Source organism: Alternaria viburni, assembly GCF_023758015.1.
Source record: "Alternaria viburni strain BMP 2772 chromosome Unknown scaffold_1, whole genome shotgun sequence".
NCBI lineage: Eukaryota > Fungi > Ascomycota > Dothideomycetes > Pleosporales > Pleosporaceae > Alternaria > Alternaria viburni.
Genome location: NW_026055770.1, coordinates 334,025 through 352,434, shown reverse-complemented (window position 1 = coordinate 352,434; position 18,410 = coordinate 334,025). Strand labels below are relative to the sequence as shown.

General features: G+C 53.2%; 8 protein-coding genes across 8 annotated transcripts; 4 read left to right on the top strand and 4 right to left on the bottom strand.

Annotated features, from left to right (window-relative positions):
• Positions 1 to 917: 917 nt before the first annotated feature.
• On the top strand, positions 918 to 2,327 carry J4E79_000124 (uncharacterized protein; the record flags this gene model as incomplete). Its single annotated transcript, XM_049349042.1, has 1 exon — positions 918 to 2,327. One exon carries the CDS (start codon positions 918 to 920, stop codon positions 2,325 to 2,327), a length of 1,410 nt encoding a protein of 469 aa, XP_049215829.1.
• An 827-nt stretch (positions 2,328 to 3,154) lies between these two features.
• J4E79_000123 (uncharacterized protein) lies at positions 3,155 to 4,309 on the top strand (the record flags this gene model as incomplete). Its single annotated transcript, XM_049349041.1, has 1 exon — positions 3,155 to 4,309. One exon carries the CDS (start codon positions 3,155 to 3,157, stop codon positions 4,307 to 4,309), a length of 1,155 nt encoding a protein of 384 aa, XP_049215828.1.
• A 1,204-nt stretch (positions 4,310 to 5,513) lies between these two features.
• J4E79_000122 (uncharacterized protein) lies at positions 5,514 to 7,142 on the top strand (the record flags this gene model as incomplete). The annotated part of the gene is made up of 3 exons (XM_049349040.1): positions 5,514 to 6,158; positions 6,212 to 6,349; positions 6,402 to 7,142. 3 exons carry the CDS (start codon positions 5,514 to 5,516, stop codon positions 7,140 to 7,142), a joined length of 1,524 nt encoding a protein of 507 aa, XP_049215827.1.
• Positions 7,143 to 7,957: 815 nt separating this feature from the next.
• Positions 7,958 to 9,074, bottom strand: J4E79_000121 (uncharacterized protein; the record flags this gene model as incomplete). The annotated part of the gene is made up of 2 exons (XM_049349039.1): positions 7,958 to 8,843; positions 8,899 to 9,074. The coding sequence occupies 2 exons, from the start codon at positions 9,072 to 9,074 to the stop codon at positions 7,958 to 7,960; spliced, it is 1,062 nt and encodes a 353-aa protein (XP_049215826.1).
• A 620-nt stretch (positions 9,075 to 9,694) lies between these two features.
• Positions 9,695 to 11,757, bottom strand: J4E79_000120 (uncharacterized protein; the record flags this gene model as incomplete). The annotated part of the gene is made up of 3 exons (XM_049349038.1): positions 9,695 to 10,916; positions 10,962 to 11,374; positions 11,428 to 11,757. 3 exons carry the CDS (start codon positions 11,755 to 11,757, stop codon positions 9,695 to 9,697), a joined length of 1,965 nt encoding a protein of 654 aa, XP_049215825.1.
• A 446-nt stretch (positions 11,758 to 12,203) lies between these two features.
• J4E79_000119 (uncharacterized protein) lies at positions 12,204 to 13,487 on the bottom strand (the record flags this gene model as incomplete). Its single annotated transcript, XM_049349037.1, has 1 exon — positions 12,204 to 13,487. One exon carries the CDS (start codon positions 13,485 to 13,487, stop codon positions 12,204 to 12,206), a length of 1,284 nt encoding a protein of 427 aa, XP_049215824.1.
• Positions 13,488 to 13,921: 434 nt separating this feature from the next.
• Positions 13,922 to 15,896, top strand: J4E79_000118 (uncharacterized protein; the record flags this gene model as incomplete). The annotated part of the gene is made up of 3 exons (XM_049349036.1): positions 13,922 to 14,097; positions 14,144 to 15,676; positions 15,731 to 15,896. 3 exons carry the CDS (start codon positions 13,922 to 13,924, stop codon positions 15,894 to 15,896), a joined length of 1,875 nt encoding a protein of 624 aa, XP_049215823.1.
• Positions 15,897 to 16,194: 298 nt separating this feature from the next.
• Positions 16,195 to 18,226, bottom strand: KU70 (ATP-dependent DNA helicase II subunit 1; the record flags this gene model as incomplete). Its single annotated transcript, XM_049349035.1, has 2 exons — positions 16,195 to 18,108; positions 18,161 to 18,226. 2 exons carry the CDS (start codon positions 18,224 to 18,226, stop codon positions 16,195 to 16,197), a joined length of 1,980 nt encoding a protein of 659 aa, XP_049215822.1.
• Between the last annotated feature and the right edge of the window lie 184 nt (positions 18,227 to 18,410).

The window sequence follows — 18,410 nt, the reverse complement described above, 5'->3', positions numbered from 1 at the left end:
ACATTTTCCCCCATCATCCTTCGGAATATAGTGGCTCTGTACAAAGGTCGACTTCCGGTTCTACCCCGCAGCCACTATCCTACGCCCAGAATTACCTCATTGCTGTGGAGTACACTGCGGAGAATCGCGTACATGCTCCGGATAAAGTGGTATGTAATCCACCAACAGCAGATCGAACATAGCGATCTCCGAGAAGATTGAATGGCTGCGACTAATCAGACTGCGTCCTTCAGCGGTGTCTGATGAAGCCGCGTCTGAAAGCCGGAATTGATGCACTTATGGTCCTTTGCACGTGATGCAAGCGGAACACATACCACTTAGTAGGCCGAGAGTCTACACAGGTCGTGGACATGCCACGACAAACCATTGAAATAATTGATTAGCCTCGACTAGACTCCGCGTATGTCTTCAAGATGCTTGGCCGTCAACAGCATGATGTGCTCTTTGTGGTGAACATATCTACTGTATTCAGCATCTAATCAGATTTGTACAACGAACCGCTCCTGTCTATCGAAGCATGGAATATTCTGTAGTTATCGTCGGTGCGGGCCCCTCTGGCGCCACCACTGCATTGCTGCTGGCTCAACAAGGCGTGAAGTCATTTTCAATATCGAGGCACAGCGGCACGGCAAATACCCCTCGAGCGCACATCTTCAACCAAAGAGCAATGGAAGTTTTGAGGGACGCGGGTATCGAGGAGAAATTGGGCACGATAGCAAGCACTGCAGAATGTATGTTCGCTGCGTTGGGAGTACCAGCTACCTGTATCCCAAATGTCGAGCATGTACTAATCGAGTGCAGGTATGCAGCATACCTCGTGGCTGAACACACTAGCTGGCGAAGAGTATGGTCGCGTTTGGGCTTGGGGTAACCGACCATCCCAAAAAGGCGACTATGAGCGAGCGAGTCCTTGCGCCATGTCGGATCTGCCTCAAAGCTACCTCGAGCCAGTTCTGATCGAAGAAGCCACGAGGCACGGTGCCGAGTTCCGATTTTACACTGAATTCGTGCGTTTTGAGAAGATAGCTGACGTAATCGTTACGACTATGCGAAACAGGTCGACTGGAGAGGAGTACAACATAACATCCAGCTATCTAATCGGGGCAGATGGCGCTCGGAGCGCTGTGTTGCAGGCTCTCGAGATACCAGTACTTGGCCGCCAGCTCAACACCGCCTTCAACATCCATATCAAAGCCGACCTATCTAAGTACATTCAGCATCGACCAGGAAGCCTCAACTGGGTACTGAATCCCGATGCGCCAGAGTGGTCGGCTGTGGGTAACTTTCGCATGGTCAGGCCTTGGACGGAGTGGGTGGTGTCGATGCACCCCGCGACGAAGGACAAGAACAGCTCTCAGCCAACTAAGGACGCCATTCTGAAGCGGCTGTACCAGATGATTGGCGACGACTCGATTGATATTGAAATCTTGTCCTCGTTTTCTTGGACAATCAATGATCAAGTTGCTGAGAGTTGGCAAAGCGGCAGGGTGCTGTGTATCGGCGACGCGACACATAGGCATCCCCCTATAAACGGACTTGGCAGCAACACGTGCATATCAGACGCTTTCAACATCTCCTGGAAGTTGGCTTATGTTATCAAAGGCTTAGCTTCACCATCTCTCCTTGATACCCTTACGGTCGAGCGCAAGCCCGTAGGCGATAGTATCGTCCGCCGCGCGAACGATGGAATGGAGGCGCATCGAACGCTTTGGGCACTTATTGGCCTGGATAATTCGTCCAGGAAGAAGGCCACCGATCTGCTCAAGTCCGACTCGACAGAAGGAGAGAAGATGCGCAATCAGTTTCGAGAGGCACTGGAAGCTACCGAGGATGAAGTGCAAGCACTGGGCATCCAAATGAACCAGGTCTACTTGAACACATCTGCAGTGGTGATTGAGAGTGGGGATATTGCCCCCGAATTCAACCATATCAACGCTTTGAGAGAGGTTAAGACCAGCACCTATCCCGGGTATCACCTTCCACATGTCTGGCTAGCAGCCAATGGGCAAGCAGAAAGACTCTCAAGTCTGGATCTCTGTGGACGAGGGTATTTCACATTACTCACAGGCGTCGGCGGCGATGCTTGGCTACATGCAGCGAAGGAGGTTTCGGACATGAGTGGTGTATTCGTTCGCGCCTATAAGATCGGCTTCGGAGGCGACTACATGGACGCATACCGGGAGTGGTATCAAGTGAGAGGTGTCGGGGAGAGAGGGGTTGTGTTTGTAAGGCCTGACCACTTCGTTGGCTGGCGCTGCGTGGATTTAGTGGCGAACCCAACCGCGAAGCTTTCGGAAGTGTTGCTGCAGATCTTGGGCAGGGCATAGTATAGATTTTGCTCGAATATCTTGTTACCAGTCTCAGATCTCACAAATGAATGTAACAATTCAATCACAGTGCAATCTCATGTGAGTGAGCACAATATAACCCTTGGAATTCGGCCTCAGTAGTCAAATACTGGAGTTGCCTGGACTGATGGCATAACTTAGCCTCCTTACTTATCTTCAAGGGGGATTTGTCTATTCATGACCGTAGTACTGCTGGCTGTAGGCTAGCGTCCCGATTACGGGTCATCAGCGCAATCGACCTGATGGTAGAGTTCATACCAGCTGCTGGCGGCATTTTCCTTCCGTCCACTAGAAGGAGCGACATAGCTATGTGTGTTGTGACCTGTGTCTGCCGCCAATCTCTTGATTACGAGTGCTAGGTCTGTATGGCATCTTTTTTGCACGCTTCCCCGCAACGTCACTACATCTTACGCCTGGAAGGCGAAATACCACTTTACCCATGCCACACGGGTGTACCAAGCCGTACTTTGTTTCATTGAACACCCTTACCAAGATGCTGGTGTCGCCAATGGCATCGTTGCTGACCTCCTTACCCCAGACTGCAAGGAGTTTCGGCAGCGCCAATGCCACTTGGCATCCGCGTTTGCGTAGAGGCGGGTTACAATCTTGGCAGATGGCGCGCTCAAAGTACAGTTCGTGCGCATTGCGATAGATATATGGAAGACATCGTTGACTGAAGGGCGCAGTCCCATTCCTGATAATTCGCTATCGGCAGAGCATCTCCTCCGCTCATCCTTCCCAGCAACTGCAACTCCATACCCATACCCTTTGGAAACAGGTCCTCGTTCTCCTGTACGCCAAAGAAGATGTCTAAAGTCGCACTAGTTACAGGTGGCAATGGAATAACAGGCTCAGCCATCATCGAGCACCTCGTGAAGAATACGACCTCTGCCGAGTGGAGGAAGATTGTCGTCACGTCGCGGTCGCCCTTCAAGACCACCGTTCACGATGACCGTATAATGTTTTTAGCCCTCGATCTTACCGATAATCCCGATGCCTTGATCAAAAAGATGCGCTCAGCATGCCAAGATGTTACTCATGCATACTTCTCTTCGTATGTACACAAAGACGACTTTGCGGAACTCAACCACGCCAACGAAAAGCTCTTCGCCAACTTCCTGGACGCTCTACTAGTCGTGGCTCCCAGTCTAGAGAACTGTACGCTTCAGACTGGAGGAAAACACTACAATGTTCACGTCAGTCCCGTGCCATCTCCAGCTCGGGAGGAAGAGCCCAGAAGGGAAAGTCCGCTTGGCAACTTCTACTTCGCCCAAGAAGACTACCTAACGACACGCCAAACTGGCCAGAATTGGACTTGGAACGTCATCCGGCCAGAAGCCATTATCGGCCACACGTCCAAGCCAAACGGCATGAATTCAGCTTTGACATATGCCTTGTACTTTCTCGTTTGCAAAGAGATGGGCGTTGAGGCGCGTATGCCGACGAACCAGCTGTATTGGGAAGGATACGACGACCTTTCCGACTCCAGACTTATTGCCGACCTGACCGTATGGGCCTCCACACATCCACACGCTGGGAATCAGGCCTTCAATGTCGTCAACGGTGACTATTTTTCGTGGAGATACATGTGGCCACGCATCGCCGCCTACGCAGGGGCCCGCGCAACAAGTGAGCAGATCTTTGAAAAGCCTCGTCCATCAGAAGGAGAGACGCAACTAGATCTCAGCTTGGCTGAGTGGGCTGTGGACAAGCAAGAGGTCTGGGAGCGCATCTGTGAAAAGAACGGTTGTCCTGAAGCGAAGGCGACTTGGGCATCTGGTACGTGGGCTTTCCAGGATTGGGTGTTTCAGCGTACGTGGTCGGCAACGTTGAGCGTTAACAAAGCGAGGAGATTTGGGTGGACCGGCCATATCGACTCGTATCAGTCGTTGACTGGTGCGTTCGATAAATTTGTTCAGCTGAAGCAGATACCAGCGTTACAGCATAGTGGTAGTTTGTAAGATCAATGGCCAGGTCCTGTTGCCATGTCTTGATCACTTTCGGTGGTTCTCCATTGTTTGCCCATGAAATGCTAGTTAGAATGATTCCTGTCGCTGCTCGAGAGTCCTCTGACCTGTAGTACGTCGACCGACGATACGCTGGAATTACTAGTGTTGCATGCCGATGAGGCTCCACCATTGACAAACAAGCCACCACATGTGTGGGTAATGTGTCTTTGCGCGTTGGTCGCAGTTCCTTCCTAAATACGAAATAAGTGGAGAGGTTTCGCAAAGCCTTGCCAGATGGAGAGGCGACCACGTGCTGTAGGATCCTCCAGGATGAAAGCGCGTGTCGCAATAGCGGACCATATAACATCGCGGTCTTACTCTGCAGCTTATGTTGAGACAGACGCTGTACGCTTCCCACAGTCATCGATGACATGTGGCATGACTATCGACGCATGTACTAAAATTTCCGTCAATAGGTGACCAGTCGCAGACATCGCGACGGCTTCCCAACTTCATTTGCCGTGGTTTCCTCCCTCCGCCCTCGACCGATATCGCCATACGCCAGAACATCAAGCAATCGACTAAGTTGTCGATTTCTAGAGTCCCGTCATGATTTCGTCTCCTTTATTGCGTTGGACGGTCCGCCGCTTCCAACCTTGGAAGGTTCGCTTAGAGCGAATAAAGCCGTGCACCGGACTGCACCGCATCGCGGGGTCGCCCCGGGATAGCGTTCGGCTCGTGTTTTGGATTTAGGACTATCGCGAGTTTTAGGCACACGCGAGGAATGCATAGTCCATACTTTGTTGGAAGAGAAGTTGTTCCATTCCAGTAAAGACGCGCGCCTGCTGGGCCGAGGAAGCGCCCGGAAAGCAACGAGCTCTTCGAACCCCTCATCACTTTCCGTCACTTTGGCACGAGCATGCCAGGGGAAGCACATGCGGGAAGGGCTGCAAAGCTTGGAAGCCAGCCGGTGATAGCGCTGACACCGCCACTACTGATTGGCCAACACCGTTGAATACGGGGTGCCTCTTGGCCATCGCCTCTAGCGGCCGCGTCTGCGGGCGGTGCGTGGTGTGCGCCCTTCACTGTCCTCGCCCCTAGCAGCCCAGTCCATACCGGAAAGACAGGAGACGGAACTACACATCAGCCATCTTGTGCCATATCTCATCGCATCCTCCCAGGTCTCAACAGTGGCGGTCCCACTGGTAGTCTCACAATGCCAAAGCGATCGGCTGGCTGCTTCGAGTGCAGGAAAAGAAAGGTTCGATGCGACGAGACCAAACCAGAGTGCAATACCTGCGTGAGGCGCGGAACAAAGTGCCCTGGCTATCGGCCAGCACAGGCTTTTATTCTCCACAACTTCAATGCACACGGAGAAAAGCCATCCCTGATCAAGGAGGATGAGAATCGCTACAAGTACGCCAGTCAAGCTTCGTCAAGCTCACAAAACGACGCAACTTTCTCAAGCAAGGCCATCGTACGCAGAGAAGATGCGCAAACGGAGCCTGAGGATGCGCCTCTGCCCAAGCAGGTCAGCGCAGTTGCCGCCGACAGGATACAGCATCTGGGAACCTTCATTGCCCTCTATTTGCCCAGAGCTGAGGGTCCGGCGTTGCCGCCCCCTTCAGCCCTGATGCTTGGCCTACCTACTATGCCCGCGAACAGCCCGGTACTCATGGCTGCAATCGATGCTCTCTCTGCAGCGCAACTGGCGGTGAACAACAGAAATCATCCGCTCATCCATCGCTCCAGGTCGCTATATGGCACAGCCCTGAGTCAGATGTTGCGCGCAATACAAGATCCAGTGACAGCACTCAAAGACGAAACACTGCTATCAACGTATATGCTCACGCTTTACGAGGTACAAGCGATCTCATCCAATGCTCTTGCTATCAGGTCTAACCGCTCGCATAGGTTTTCGTAGGTGTTACACAAGGTCATGGCTTTTTCTACCATGTCCAGGGACTTCTACATCTTCTTAAGCAGCGTGGGCCAGCTTCATTCGAGAGTCGATTGAGCATGCAAATTTTCCACGCCATACGGTACAATTCGGTATGAGGAATCGTGTTGTCGTATGCTGTACAGCCTCGCTAATGCCTGCTAGCTGAGTATCGGTTACCACATGCGGAAGGCCTCAATGCTAGACAGTACGGAATGGTTAGCAGTGACTGCCAAAGCGGCAAAAGTGGATCCGTACGTGGCTCTGAACGACATCTGCATACACATCCCACGACTCCTGGAGCGCACGGACAAGGCCACCAGACCAGAATGTCCAAAGGAGGAGATTGATTCTCTCATTGAGGATTCGCAACAAGTCGCTAGCCGTGCTTTTGAGTGGCTCTCAACCTTTGAAAGACACGGTCCGCGATACGACACGGTAGACGTTGCCTTCCTGGATGGCTTCCTGGATATTTGCGCAGACCGCGTATTCGATCCCGTCTTCTACTTCCACTACTTTGGGGCCGGCATTTGCTACCTTATCTACTGGATGAGCATGTTGATCTTGCAAGGCAACACATTCAAGTTGCTCCGGCAGCATCGACAACTCGATATGAAGCAATTGTACATGTGGGACCGCCAGCTCAGCAGCTATGCAGATTCGATATGTCGAAGCGTGCCGTACAATTGTCGGCCCGTCACTGGTTACACTGCAAAATTCGGATCGTTGACACCGCTTATGGTTGCGAGAAAATACTACGAGATGAAGGGAGCACAGACCGAAGCAGGATGGTGCGCAAAAGTTTACATGGGCGCGAGAGTACCGGAGCTCTATCAAGCGCCCATCGCATTAGAACCTTTCGAGAATGTCAAGAAGACCGTGCAGGGCAACCCGCGGTATATTTGAAGGGTTCCGTGTAGACTATGACGAAATAAATAACGGCATCGCAGTTTTCTTCCTCTTATACTTGATAGAACTCTCCTTAATGACTCCATTTGCAAGGCGTAGCTACTCTAACATGCGCATGTTACACCTAAGTCTACAGCGTGGTATCGTTTCGACGGAAGCTTGGGTGGTGCCACCACTTCTCCATTGGCGAGTACCTCAAGATGGGCCAACTCACAAGTATCGTCATGTTCTCATCATAGTTTGCAGGTTAGGGGTGGGCAAACTACCTATAGTCACTCATAGGTCATCAACTATGACTTTCGTGTTCCTTCATATCACGCGACGCAGTGAAGACATCTTACACTCATACGGCGACTCATACCTGCTTGTAGAAGCTGCCTTCGATTTTCTCCGCCGTCTCACTCAGAGTGAGTTTTGTCTACATTTGCTTATCATGATGCACAGAAACCCATGTACAACAATTAGCACCCGCTAAAGCGTCTACCCCCAAAGATAGCAATGACTTGTTACTTTTTGGAAGATAGTCTACCTAAGGGTCAACGGCAGATATAATGCAAGCTACAGTTATATAGAAGCCGTTTACCATCAAGTTCAAGCATGCAAGTCAAGGGAGCACAACGGCAAAGAGTGATTCAGTTGGACAAAGCGACTGCGAAGACTGAATTGGGCTATGGTTTACACGAAATGACATATGCTGTGGATATACATCTCCGGATATGCAAATGTCACACCTGTTCCTGTGCGATGCACGGTTTGAGTACTTTCCATTTGTAACATTGACTCAACATCTATGCAGTTGGTCGTATGCTAACCTAGGCCTGTACCTCCGTAACCAACTTGCCCGTGTTGCCACCTTGGAAAAGCATCATCCAAGTTTTGGGCACATCCTCAAACTTAGTCTTAACCACTGTCTCCGTTTCGGGTCCAACCTTGAGCTTGCCCTCCTTGACTCCCTTGATCAACTCCTGGATATACTGACCAGCCTTGCCCGACTCAATAGCATCGATAACAATGAAGCCTCTGACCTCAATGCGATTGCTGATAATCTCGAACCAGTTCTTGACGCCGCTGTCGCCCATGGAGTTGTACGTTGCGACGGCGCCGCACGCAGCGATGCGTCCGTGGCGCTTCATACGACCCAGCATGAGCGACAAGATGTCGCCGCCAACATTGTCAAAGTAGACTTCTACGTAGCCCTCCGTGGCTTTCTTAAGGTCAGCCTCGAAAGACGCGGCTTTGTAGTCGACGCAAACATCTGCGCCCAGACTCTCGACCCAGCGGCACTTCTTCTCACCACCGGCAATGCCGATGACGCGTTTACATCCAAGAACGTGCTTGGCGAGTTGCACAACCATGGAGCCGGTAGCTCCCGCAGCTCCGGAAACGACGATCGTGTCGGAGGAAGAGGCGCGCGCGATGTCGATGAGGCCGTAGTACGCGGTCAGGCCTGTTCCGCCGAGTGCACCGATGAAGTGCGTGGGGCGGATGCCGGCGCTCTCGTCGGCTTGGATGGGGCGAACGGCTTTGTTGGATACAACGGCATATTCTGTCCAGCCGAAGTCGCCCATGACGAGTTGACCCTTGGGCAGGCTGTCGGTGCTGGATTCGACAATCTCGGCAATGGCGAAGGAACGCATTACTCCACCTTGCTTCACCGGCTCCACGTAGAGGCGCTCAGGGTCCATGTCTTTCTGGATCCTGTAGACACAAGTCAGTCGTGTTCTACGGGATTTTTTTGTGTAGTCAAACTCACCATCCTCTTTGTGCGGGGTCATTGGAGAAGTAGAGTACTTTGATAAGGACTTGATCAGCGCTTGGGCTTGGGAGGTCAATGGTTTGGAGCGAAAAGGTCGCGTCGTTGCCCTCAATGACGGGGTCGTTGAGTGGTGGGTTGGCAAGAACCCACTGGCGAGTTTGTTGGCCCGGCATCTTTCTGTATGTTATGAAATAGTGTTCTGTATGCAATTGGGTAGGTGATGTGGTAGTTTGCTGTCGAAATTGTTGTTGATTGAAGAGAGCATGTACAGCGAGTACGAGATGCGGTCACCCTTTTAAGTACAACAGGAGCTAAACAGTCTCGAAGCTGCGGTGGGGTCTACTAGATCTTCCACGTTGATCCTGGACAACTTAAGCCCAGACGTAAGAGCATGTAAGGACTTGCTAGCTCTACTTAGTACTTGGCATAGAGTCGATTCGAGCTAATGTAGAGATGTTTACGGTGAACCTCGGCTTCTGGTGGTATCCAGTTTTCGCCCACTCTGGCGCGTAACGTGTCCATTGCGTGTAACAGTAGTCTTTCCGCTTTTCGTCCGACATATTTTAGATGAAGAATTACTGAATCGGAATGGTGATTGAGAAACGCATGCTTAGTGACGCGCTGTTCTGGTCATTGAAGAGATAGCGGGGTAGCTTCAAGTTCCCAGCAGCAAGTACGCATGTAGCAGGGGGGGTATCGATACATGACTCGCATATGGTGTATCGTCTTAGATGGCATTGCGATACAGATCTATCTGTGATTTTTTGTCTAGAGAAGCACCGTAGGCTGCTTTCTACCACTTTCCACCCTTGCCCTTCTTCTTGTTTTTCCCCTTCTCAGCGCCACCCTTCTTCTCCTGAGCGGCTGGTGTTCCCTTGTCGTCTGCCACGACTCCACCCTGGGTAAGGCCTTCCATTCTCTTCTTTCCTTTCTTGCCCTTTGGACGGTAGTAGCTCCTATCACGCATAGGGAGCCATCTTTCGGGGTCCATCTTCTTACTCTCGACATAGTCCTTTGGCATTCTCGACTTGCGCAACCTCTTCGCTCTGGCCGGCGCCTCCTTGCCTGGTGCAAGGCTACGTTTCCGGGATTCTGTTCCAAGATTGACCGACGTGAGGCTACCGAGTGGGACGCCTGCATTTTCAAGTTCAACGGCATCCACGTCGGATACCAGTCGGTTGGCTTCTGGTAGATAAGACAAAAGATCCGCAGGTATTGACGATGGATCTGTGATACTGTATGCGGCTACGAGACCAGCGATAGACGCTCGATCTTCGTTATCCTGGTTGTACAAGCCCTTGAAGATCTCTCCTGCAGATCTAACGTTATCTGGATTATGAGTATCAAGGAGGGCGGTACCGGCAGCGACCATGAGAGACTTTGATGGGGCCTCTGTTTTCGACTTGTGAGGCTTCCGCCAGTATTCGGCTGCTTTTGCTAGCTCGTTCTTTGACGCGCCGGGCCGGCCTTGTTGTGCGTACAGGGAGACGAGTGCGGCAATCAGGCCTGGTGCGAACCGTACGTCGAGATCGGACGCTGAGGCACTCTGTTCCAAACGCTTGAAAAAGGATTCTAGGAGATGTGTTGCCGCAGCGTAGTTGTTGGTGATGACGTATAAGTGTGTTATAGTTAGTATTAGACCCACATCGGTCGGTCTCTTTTCCAGCAATGGTACTATTTCCCTCAGCGCAGCCTTCTCGGTGTCTGCATTCCTGGCGTGGGCTGCTGCGTTGAGCACCGCCGCCATATTGATGGCAGGGGACAGGGACGGAGCAGGCGATGCAGAGATGACTTTCTCGGTGGACGATGCGACGCCAGCGACCTTTTGCGATAGCAGGGCCATGACATATTCGTCTTGTCGCAGGATGTTGGACTGGTAGGAGAAGTGCTGGTCGGTGACGGGGGGCTGCGGCGATGCGTGGAACAGACGATGTGAGAGGTACGGGTTCGAGTGCTGCTTCGAGGCGGCGATGGTGTTGACCTGGGCGATGTAGCGGGTTGAGAGCTCCTTGATGCTGCTGCTGTCAGTGTTGGTTCTGAGCCGGGCATGATCGTCTTACTCAGCGAAGGGGATCTTGGTGGCCAGCTCCTCTGCTTCATCCGTCTTGCCCAATTGCGTGAGCACATAGACCTGCTGCACGGTAATTGGCAGCAACTCGGCCTTCTTCTCTTCCTCGCTGAGGTCCGAAAGAGCATTGCACAGGTCCTTGGCGCGCTTCAGACACACTTGAGCCTGGCCAAACTCATTGCGAGAGATGCTGCCGCATGCTGCGTTGAAGGCAGTCTCGAAGACGTCGAGGTCCTCACGTGTGGGCTGCTTCTTCTGGGCAAGCTCGCCTTGGCCTGTCCACTCGAGCTGTGCATCGACGGCGCCCGCATTGATGCGGATATCGTACTCTTCGGTTTGCACGTTCTGGTCGGCGAGGTCCCGGTAGATCTTGGTGGCGTGCGCGAAGTTCTCTGAGCGGTATGCCTGGCGTGTCTGTGTCAGCGATGTCTGCGGCCCCGCTGCCGTCGAGTACATACGGCCTGGGCAAGCATGTGCTTCATCCCCCGGCCGGCGTCTGGCCCTGCCGCTGCGGCTACCTGGGCAGCCCTGGCTGCATTGCCAGTCTTGTAGAGGGCGTATGCGTACTCGAAACGCGCCTTCTCCTGCAGCTCGTGTGCACCCTCAAACACTTGCAATGAATCCGCGTAGCGGTCCAGATGGAGCAGCGCTACTGCTTTGGTGTGCTGCGCATCCAAATCGCCCTTGGACCTGCCCAGGGCTGCATTGGCGGCCGTGAGCACTTCGTCGTGGTCGGCGATGGTGGCTTGCGCAAGCAGCGACGAGAGGGATTTGGTTGATGCGGCCATGGTCGATTCGCGCTTTATCCTCGGTCCATCGGGCAGCGGCGCAGATGTTGAAGCGACAGCGATGGGCGCTGGTGTGCTCGCGGGGGGTCTGGTCTGCGGAGGCCTTAGTGAAGGTACGCGGGGATCTGAGGTGGCATGGTGCAAGCTCGCCTAGGACACGACCCTTGCAAGATCCACTGCCTTGGTATTCCAAGGCTGTATGTACTCAATGGCCACACCAACCAACACCGCCTCGTCGCATGCTTGGAGCTATTTCCATGGCTCGGCTCCTTGTGCAAAAGGGTCAAGTCATCTCATTTGGTACATGCAATCTAAATAAACGCTTTCCATGTTTCCAGCGGTGAACATAGCCCAGTGTATGCGAGAACGCCATTGAAAAGACACGCCATCCGACAATGCTTTCAGAGACCACCCTGGATAAACAAACGCCATCGCTATGTGATCAATCAGTTTACATCCTCGAATTCATCCTCTTCGCTTTCATCGCCGCCGTTGGATGCGGCTGGGGTTGCTGCTGCTGGTGTGGCAGCCGCGGAAGGAGTTGGAGCGGCGGACGCTTCCAGCTTGACACGCTTCGCTTCCGGTAGAGCACTGGGCGTGCCCACATCGACATCTTCAAACTCGTCCTCATCGTCATCCTCGTCGTCCTCGTCGTCGTCCTCCTGCTCCTTCCTGCGGCGTTCGGCTTCGATCTGGGCGAAGACTGCATCAAGGTTCTGATTGGTGCCCATTGTATCCCCTGCCTCCGTCTTGATACTGGCATTGTCGATCCCGTCTGCCTCTTGCTTTACAGTGGTCGTATTCCCTGCCGCATCTTTGATGACAGTTGATTTTGTATGCCAAGTGGGAAGCTGGTTCTGCATGGATATCTTCTCTTGACGAGCCCGGTCTGCCGCTCGCTGCTTCTCGTTTTGCTCTGCGCTCGAGCCTATCTGCACATTGATCTTCTCTGGGCCTGTGTCAATGCCTTTGACGGCGGTTGGGCGTGAGGCCGTCGTCTCGATAACCTCGACCTGCGTACCAGGGTCGACATTCCTATCTCGAGGAAGCTCGATCCTTTCGCTGATAATATCTGGCGGTTCCAACGCTGGAAGGTTGCCCATGTCCTGAATCTTTGACATCATCTCGATCAGCGGGCCAAACAGCTTATTGAACTTGGCTGGGGTGTCGTCGACGTCGTCCGCTTGAATATCTTGGTCGATCTCGTCTAATCGGAATCCGCATCTCGCGCAGATGAAGCCGCTGTCGTCTGGCCCAGGGTTCGTATCGGGATGATCAAGCGCCTGCATGGTCGTGTATGTGGATTTGCATCTCAGGCATTTGAACTCGGGTTTCTCGGTAGTGGGTTTCGCGTCCCTCTTGATGCCCTCATCAATCTTGTGAATCTTGTACTTGACAGAGTCGACGGCGCGGCGCCAGTCAATGTAAAAGAACTCTCTGCTTGATGCCTTGTTTGCACCCTGGCGCAGGACATGCTGAGTGTAGGATGAACACAGCCCTGCCTCCCGAAGCTTACCCGCAACCTTGCTGACATGTTTCGAGTTCTTGCCTGCGTCGAGGATAATGGTCATGTCGGCCACGGGCAGCGCGCCGTGATAGCAGAGCGCGTCCATAATGACGATGTGCTCGGTCTCGTAGAACATACGGACGACTGTCCTGAGCAACTGCTTCACGGCTTGTACGGGATCCCCTCCGCTCTTCTCCACGGGGTCCTTCATTGCCGCGCCCATGATTGCGGTGGTGCAGGCACGGAATCGGGTTCAGCTCGGATGACGGCCGGAAAGGTGCGTGGGGGACGGACGGCTTTATTCCCATGCGCCAGCCCAAGTTGCAGACGGGACACTCGGTTTGCAACGGTCTTATGTGGATCGGGAAGGGCGCATCGTTCTCTAGCTTGTGCGATGTGCGTGCGCCGGGGGGGCTGACGAGACAGTGGGTGGTTGAGTCGAAGCGAAGGTGAAATGTTGTAAGAGTCCAGGCAGGCACGCGCGATTGAACTATCCAGGTACGCATGCGGCAGTAAGCGGTGACGCAGGCGGTGAGGCGTGCGTGCCGAGTCCACCCAAATTTAGTGCCAATCACTTCGCTGAAACTTCCACACCAACTTACCTATGACCCGCAGCTTGCTCTTCCGGACAAAGCTGCTCACTCGTCTTCAGCGGCCATGTCGGACAACGAAGGACCCCGCCGCGACCATGATTCGTCGAGCCGCGACCAACGCGACAAGAAGCGCAAATGGGCCGACAAAGACCGCAGAAATGCTTCGCGGGGAGGTGGTGGACGGCACCAGCATGGAAGCCGTCCGAATAAGAAAAGAAATATGGGGCGTAAGGAACATCAGTGAGCCGTTGCCCATCTGCTCCGCGCCCGTCTCTAACTAAGCAAGCTCTACCCAACTAGACCGACGGGACCGCAATGCCGAACAAAAAGCCAAGTATAAGGAGCAAGAGGAAAAGGGCGAGGACCGGCCCGCCCTGCCTGCGGCGTTCCCTGCAGAGGAAGTCGAGGCAGAAGAGCGCAGGCCGAAGCGCAAAGTTGCAGTTATGATCGGCTACTCAGGTACCGGCTACAAGGGCATGCAGATCGACTACAAGCAAAAGACCATTGAAGGAGACCTCTTCAACGCTTTTGTCGCCGCTGGCGCCATATCCAAGGCAAACGCATCCGACCCCAAGAAATCCTCCCTCGTTCGTTGCGCGCGTACCGACAAGGGTGTCCATGCAGCAGGCAACATTGTGTCGTTGAAGTTGATCATCGAAGAGGAAGATATCGTGGACAAGATCAACAGCCATCTCCCCGAGCAGATCAGGGTGTGGGGCATCCAGCGAACCATTGGCTCCTTCAGCTGTTACCAGGCGTGCGACTCACGGTGGTACGAATACTTGATCCCGACCCACTCGTTCCTCCCGCCGCATCCTTCGAGCTACCTAGGGAAAAAATTGGAGGAGTTTGCGGAGGCGGAGAACGATGTGGAGGGATACCGCGAGCGACAGGCTGAGGTAGCCGACTTCTGGCCTGAGACGGAAGAGAAGCACATCAAGCCCATTCTGGACTCGCTAGACGATTCGATACGATCCCTCGTACAAGAAGCGCTTTACAACGTTGAAGCGATCGATGCACCGCCTGGACAAGATCGTATAGTCGATGCATCGATTGATCATCAGACCAAGCAAGAGAAGCCTACGGACGTCGAAGCGGCGGAGCAAACTGCAAAGCCAGACGAAGGTGGGCTCGACACAAGCGGAAACCCACCAGACGAGGTCAAGCAAGTCATCGACACGATACAACAAAATGAACCCAGCATCACTCTCGACAGCTCCACTGACGGTTCTCGTCCCCTCCCTGAAGGCGTAGTCAACCAACCGGTCCTCGAGGAAGCCATCAAAACTCTGAAGAAGGCATACCTGGACGTCAAGAAAGCATATCGCATATCTCCCGAGCGACAAGCGCGTGTACAAGCCGCACTTGACACGTACCTTGGAACCCACCGCTACCACAACTACACCGTGCACAAGAAGTACAATGACAAGTCCGCCCAGCGCTACATCAAGAGCTTCAAAGTCGCACCCAAGCCCATCATTATCAACGATACAGAATGGTTGAGCTTAAAGGTACACGGCCAGAGCTTCATGATGCACCAGATCCGCAAAATGGTTGGCATGGCCGCCCTGACAGTACGATGCGGTACCGATCCTGAAATCATGGACAAGAGTTTCGGTAACGAAGTTGTCCGGATACCCAAGGCCCCCGGCCTGGGCTTATTACTCGAGAGGCCGGTGTTCGACTCGTACAACGCAAAGTCTGCTAAGCAACACGGACGCGAGACGATTGACTTTGACAAGTACAACGACAAGATTGAAGACTTCAAGGAGAAGGAGATTTACCAGCGTATCTTCCGCGAAGAGGCAGAAGGCAACCAGTGAGTTCCTTTCTGGATTCCACGACACCGGACATGAACGCTAACAAGCTCTAGATTCAACACCTTCTTCACACATCTGGATAATTACAAGGACCCACAGTTCCTTTACCTGACCTCTGGTGGTATCGAAGCCACCAAGAGGAAGCGCGAAGACAAATCCACGCAACAAAAATACGAGGAGGATTCAGAGGATGAGAACGCGAGTGGTGGGGAGGGTTGAGCTACAGCGTGATTGCTAGAAGGCTATTAAGCTCCATGGCCATGGGCAAGGTTGGGAGTCGCTTTCGACCCCCTTCTTATGCATAACGTGCGCGTCATGAAGAATTTCCCCAATGACATTATGAGAAGAACACAAGATTTCACACATGCAGAGATTGCATACCCGTGGTACAAGTCTGTGAAGATTACTGTATCATATCCGTGCAATTCAGTCTGAACTCGATTGGCGGGACAACGCGAGCGAAGCATGACACCGAAACGCCTCGCTTGATCATCACACATCCTTCGATTAGAAGGCCTCATAAACCCTTGCCGTCGAGATATTCCTGCACCCTCTCCAAAAGCTCAGCCTTCTTACCCCCAGTACTCTGACCCCTTGCGCCAAGCCACTGCTTCAGTACGGCTACCGTTTGCTTGCTAATCTTTCCACCATTATTCAGGTCGGCCATTTGCTGGTCAGTCATTGCTTCTTCCTCGTCTCCACTTTCGGCTTTGACTTTTGACTCTTTTTTTACCCTTTTGGGCACTGGCTTGTCGTCACGGTCTGCGCCGCCGCCAGGGCGTTTCTTTGCCGTGGGTTTAGCGCGGTGGGCAAGTGCAGACTTATGTTGCTGCTCGTATGCTGCTTGAAATTCTCTACCGTAGTCTTCAATGTACTCGCCACAGCGCTTGTCGATTTGTTTGTAGCGAGGAATCGTTTTGTCATCAGGCTGGAGTGGGAGTTCTTCTTCCAGGGCTAGCGCTTGTAAGATGCGGTAGAACCATTGCAGGTCTGGATTGGGATACTTGGATGGGTCGTAGACACCTTTGGGTAGTTGCAATTGCTCAATGATGAGGCGCATCTTGTCTGTCAGCGCATCCGTGGTTTTGAGGGGCTGCTCTGGTGGCGTTGGGAACTGGCGGATGTCGTCCGCGAAAGGCAGGGGTACGAGCCAAAGGCCCGGTGGTGTCAACTGGTCGCCTTCCTCATTGAGCCTCTCTTCACCGGGTATAAGAGCGGCAAGTGTAGGTGCAGCGTTGCGACGTGGAATGAACCATACCAAGCCCATCTTTTGGGACTTGAGTAGCTTTTGCTGTAAAGCCGAGAAGACACGAGTGGAGCCAATGTAGTCTGCGTCGGAAGGGTAGATGAATGTTGATTTGTTCGTGTTGGCCCATAGTGGGACGCTGGAGAAAGGCTTGAAGCCAATGATTCGGATCACAGGCTCCCCAAAACATTGTCTTATCTGTGTAATCTCTTCGGGCGTAAAGGTGATTGCATCGCCGCCAAACTTGTACGCCTTGCGCATCTCCGTCTTTTCCATGGCCCGCGCCGAATCGCCTGCCAGTTGTTGTGTTGACGAAGTCGCTATCTGTGGCTTTTCACCTCCAACCCAAACGTAGCACGACTTGACATGTTCCTGGCGCTTGATGAGAATATATCCTTTCACCCCGATGCGAAGATCAGGACCGAGCTCCATGGGCAGTGAGAACAGAGCGCGACGGGGTGTGGCTTTGGAATTGATGGAGGATATGAGCTGCTTGAGGAGCGAAATGCCTTCGCCGCTCTTCGCAACTTTGGTGGTCGACGGTAAAGTAACGTGGGCTTCGGGATCGGATGGTGATGTGGGATAGACAAGATCATCGAAGAAGCGCGATCGGTCAAAGGTACGATCTGGCTGTGAGATGGGAAACAGGTCAATGGTGCAGCCGAGGTCATACAAATCACGTGCTCGGGTGACTGCCGTGTCCTTGTCTGCCTTGACTTTGATCGGATAGTCGTTGTCCGTCACCACGAACAGGCGTCTTGACGAGAAGTTGGGCGCCTTTGTAGTGAAGATCTGGTTTGCACAGAACAGTACCGTTGCTATGCTGGCACCGTCCCTGGCAGGCTTCAATATCTCTTCGGCCTCGTCTTCGTTTTCGACCATATCCCTGAGCCTCTTGACGTCCTGAGCGGACGGGACGTCAAGGTCTGCAAGGAGGTAGCAGTTTTGAAACGTGTTGTCACCGTCCTTCAAGTCCGTCTTCTCGGTACCGAAAAGCAGTATGCCCATCATGTCGTTTGGGTTCGAGATGATGCGCTGCTGCATCAGCTGGTAGGCGCATTTCAATGCAGCAGACGTGGGGGAGTCGCGCTCGGCTTTCTTGTCTTCCGACTTGGGCGGTTGCTCAAGCATGGTAGGACTGACGTCGATTGCGAAGAGAACGGCGTCTTTGATAGTCTTGTAGCTCTACATGCTGTCAGTGACGCTTGCCAATGCCAAAGCTGGAACGCGAGCGTACAGAGTCGTCAATCTCCTCCTCTTCGTCTTCTTCTTCACGTGGTCGATTGTCCTGTGGAGCCGCCATGATGCCCGTCGCGTTCAGCTCGAGTGAGGTTTACTTGCTGTGTTGTCGAATTGCAGCTCAGCTGGGCGATGGCACCGGTGGCATTGAAGGCCGTCAAGCACAGGCCGGTGCAACGCGGGACAGTAGCCTAGGCAGCAGAGCGGAACGCGCGCACTAGCTCCAACACGTCGGCACGTGTCTGCGA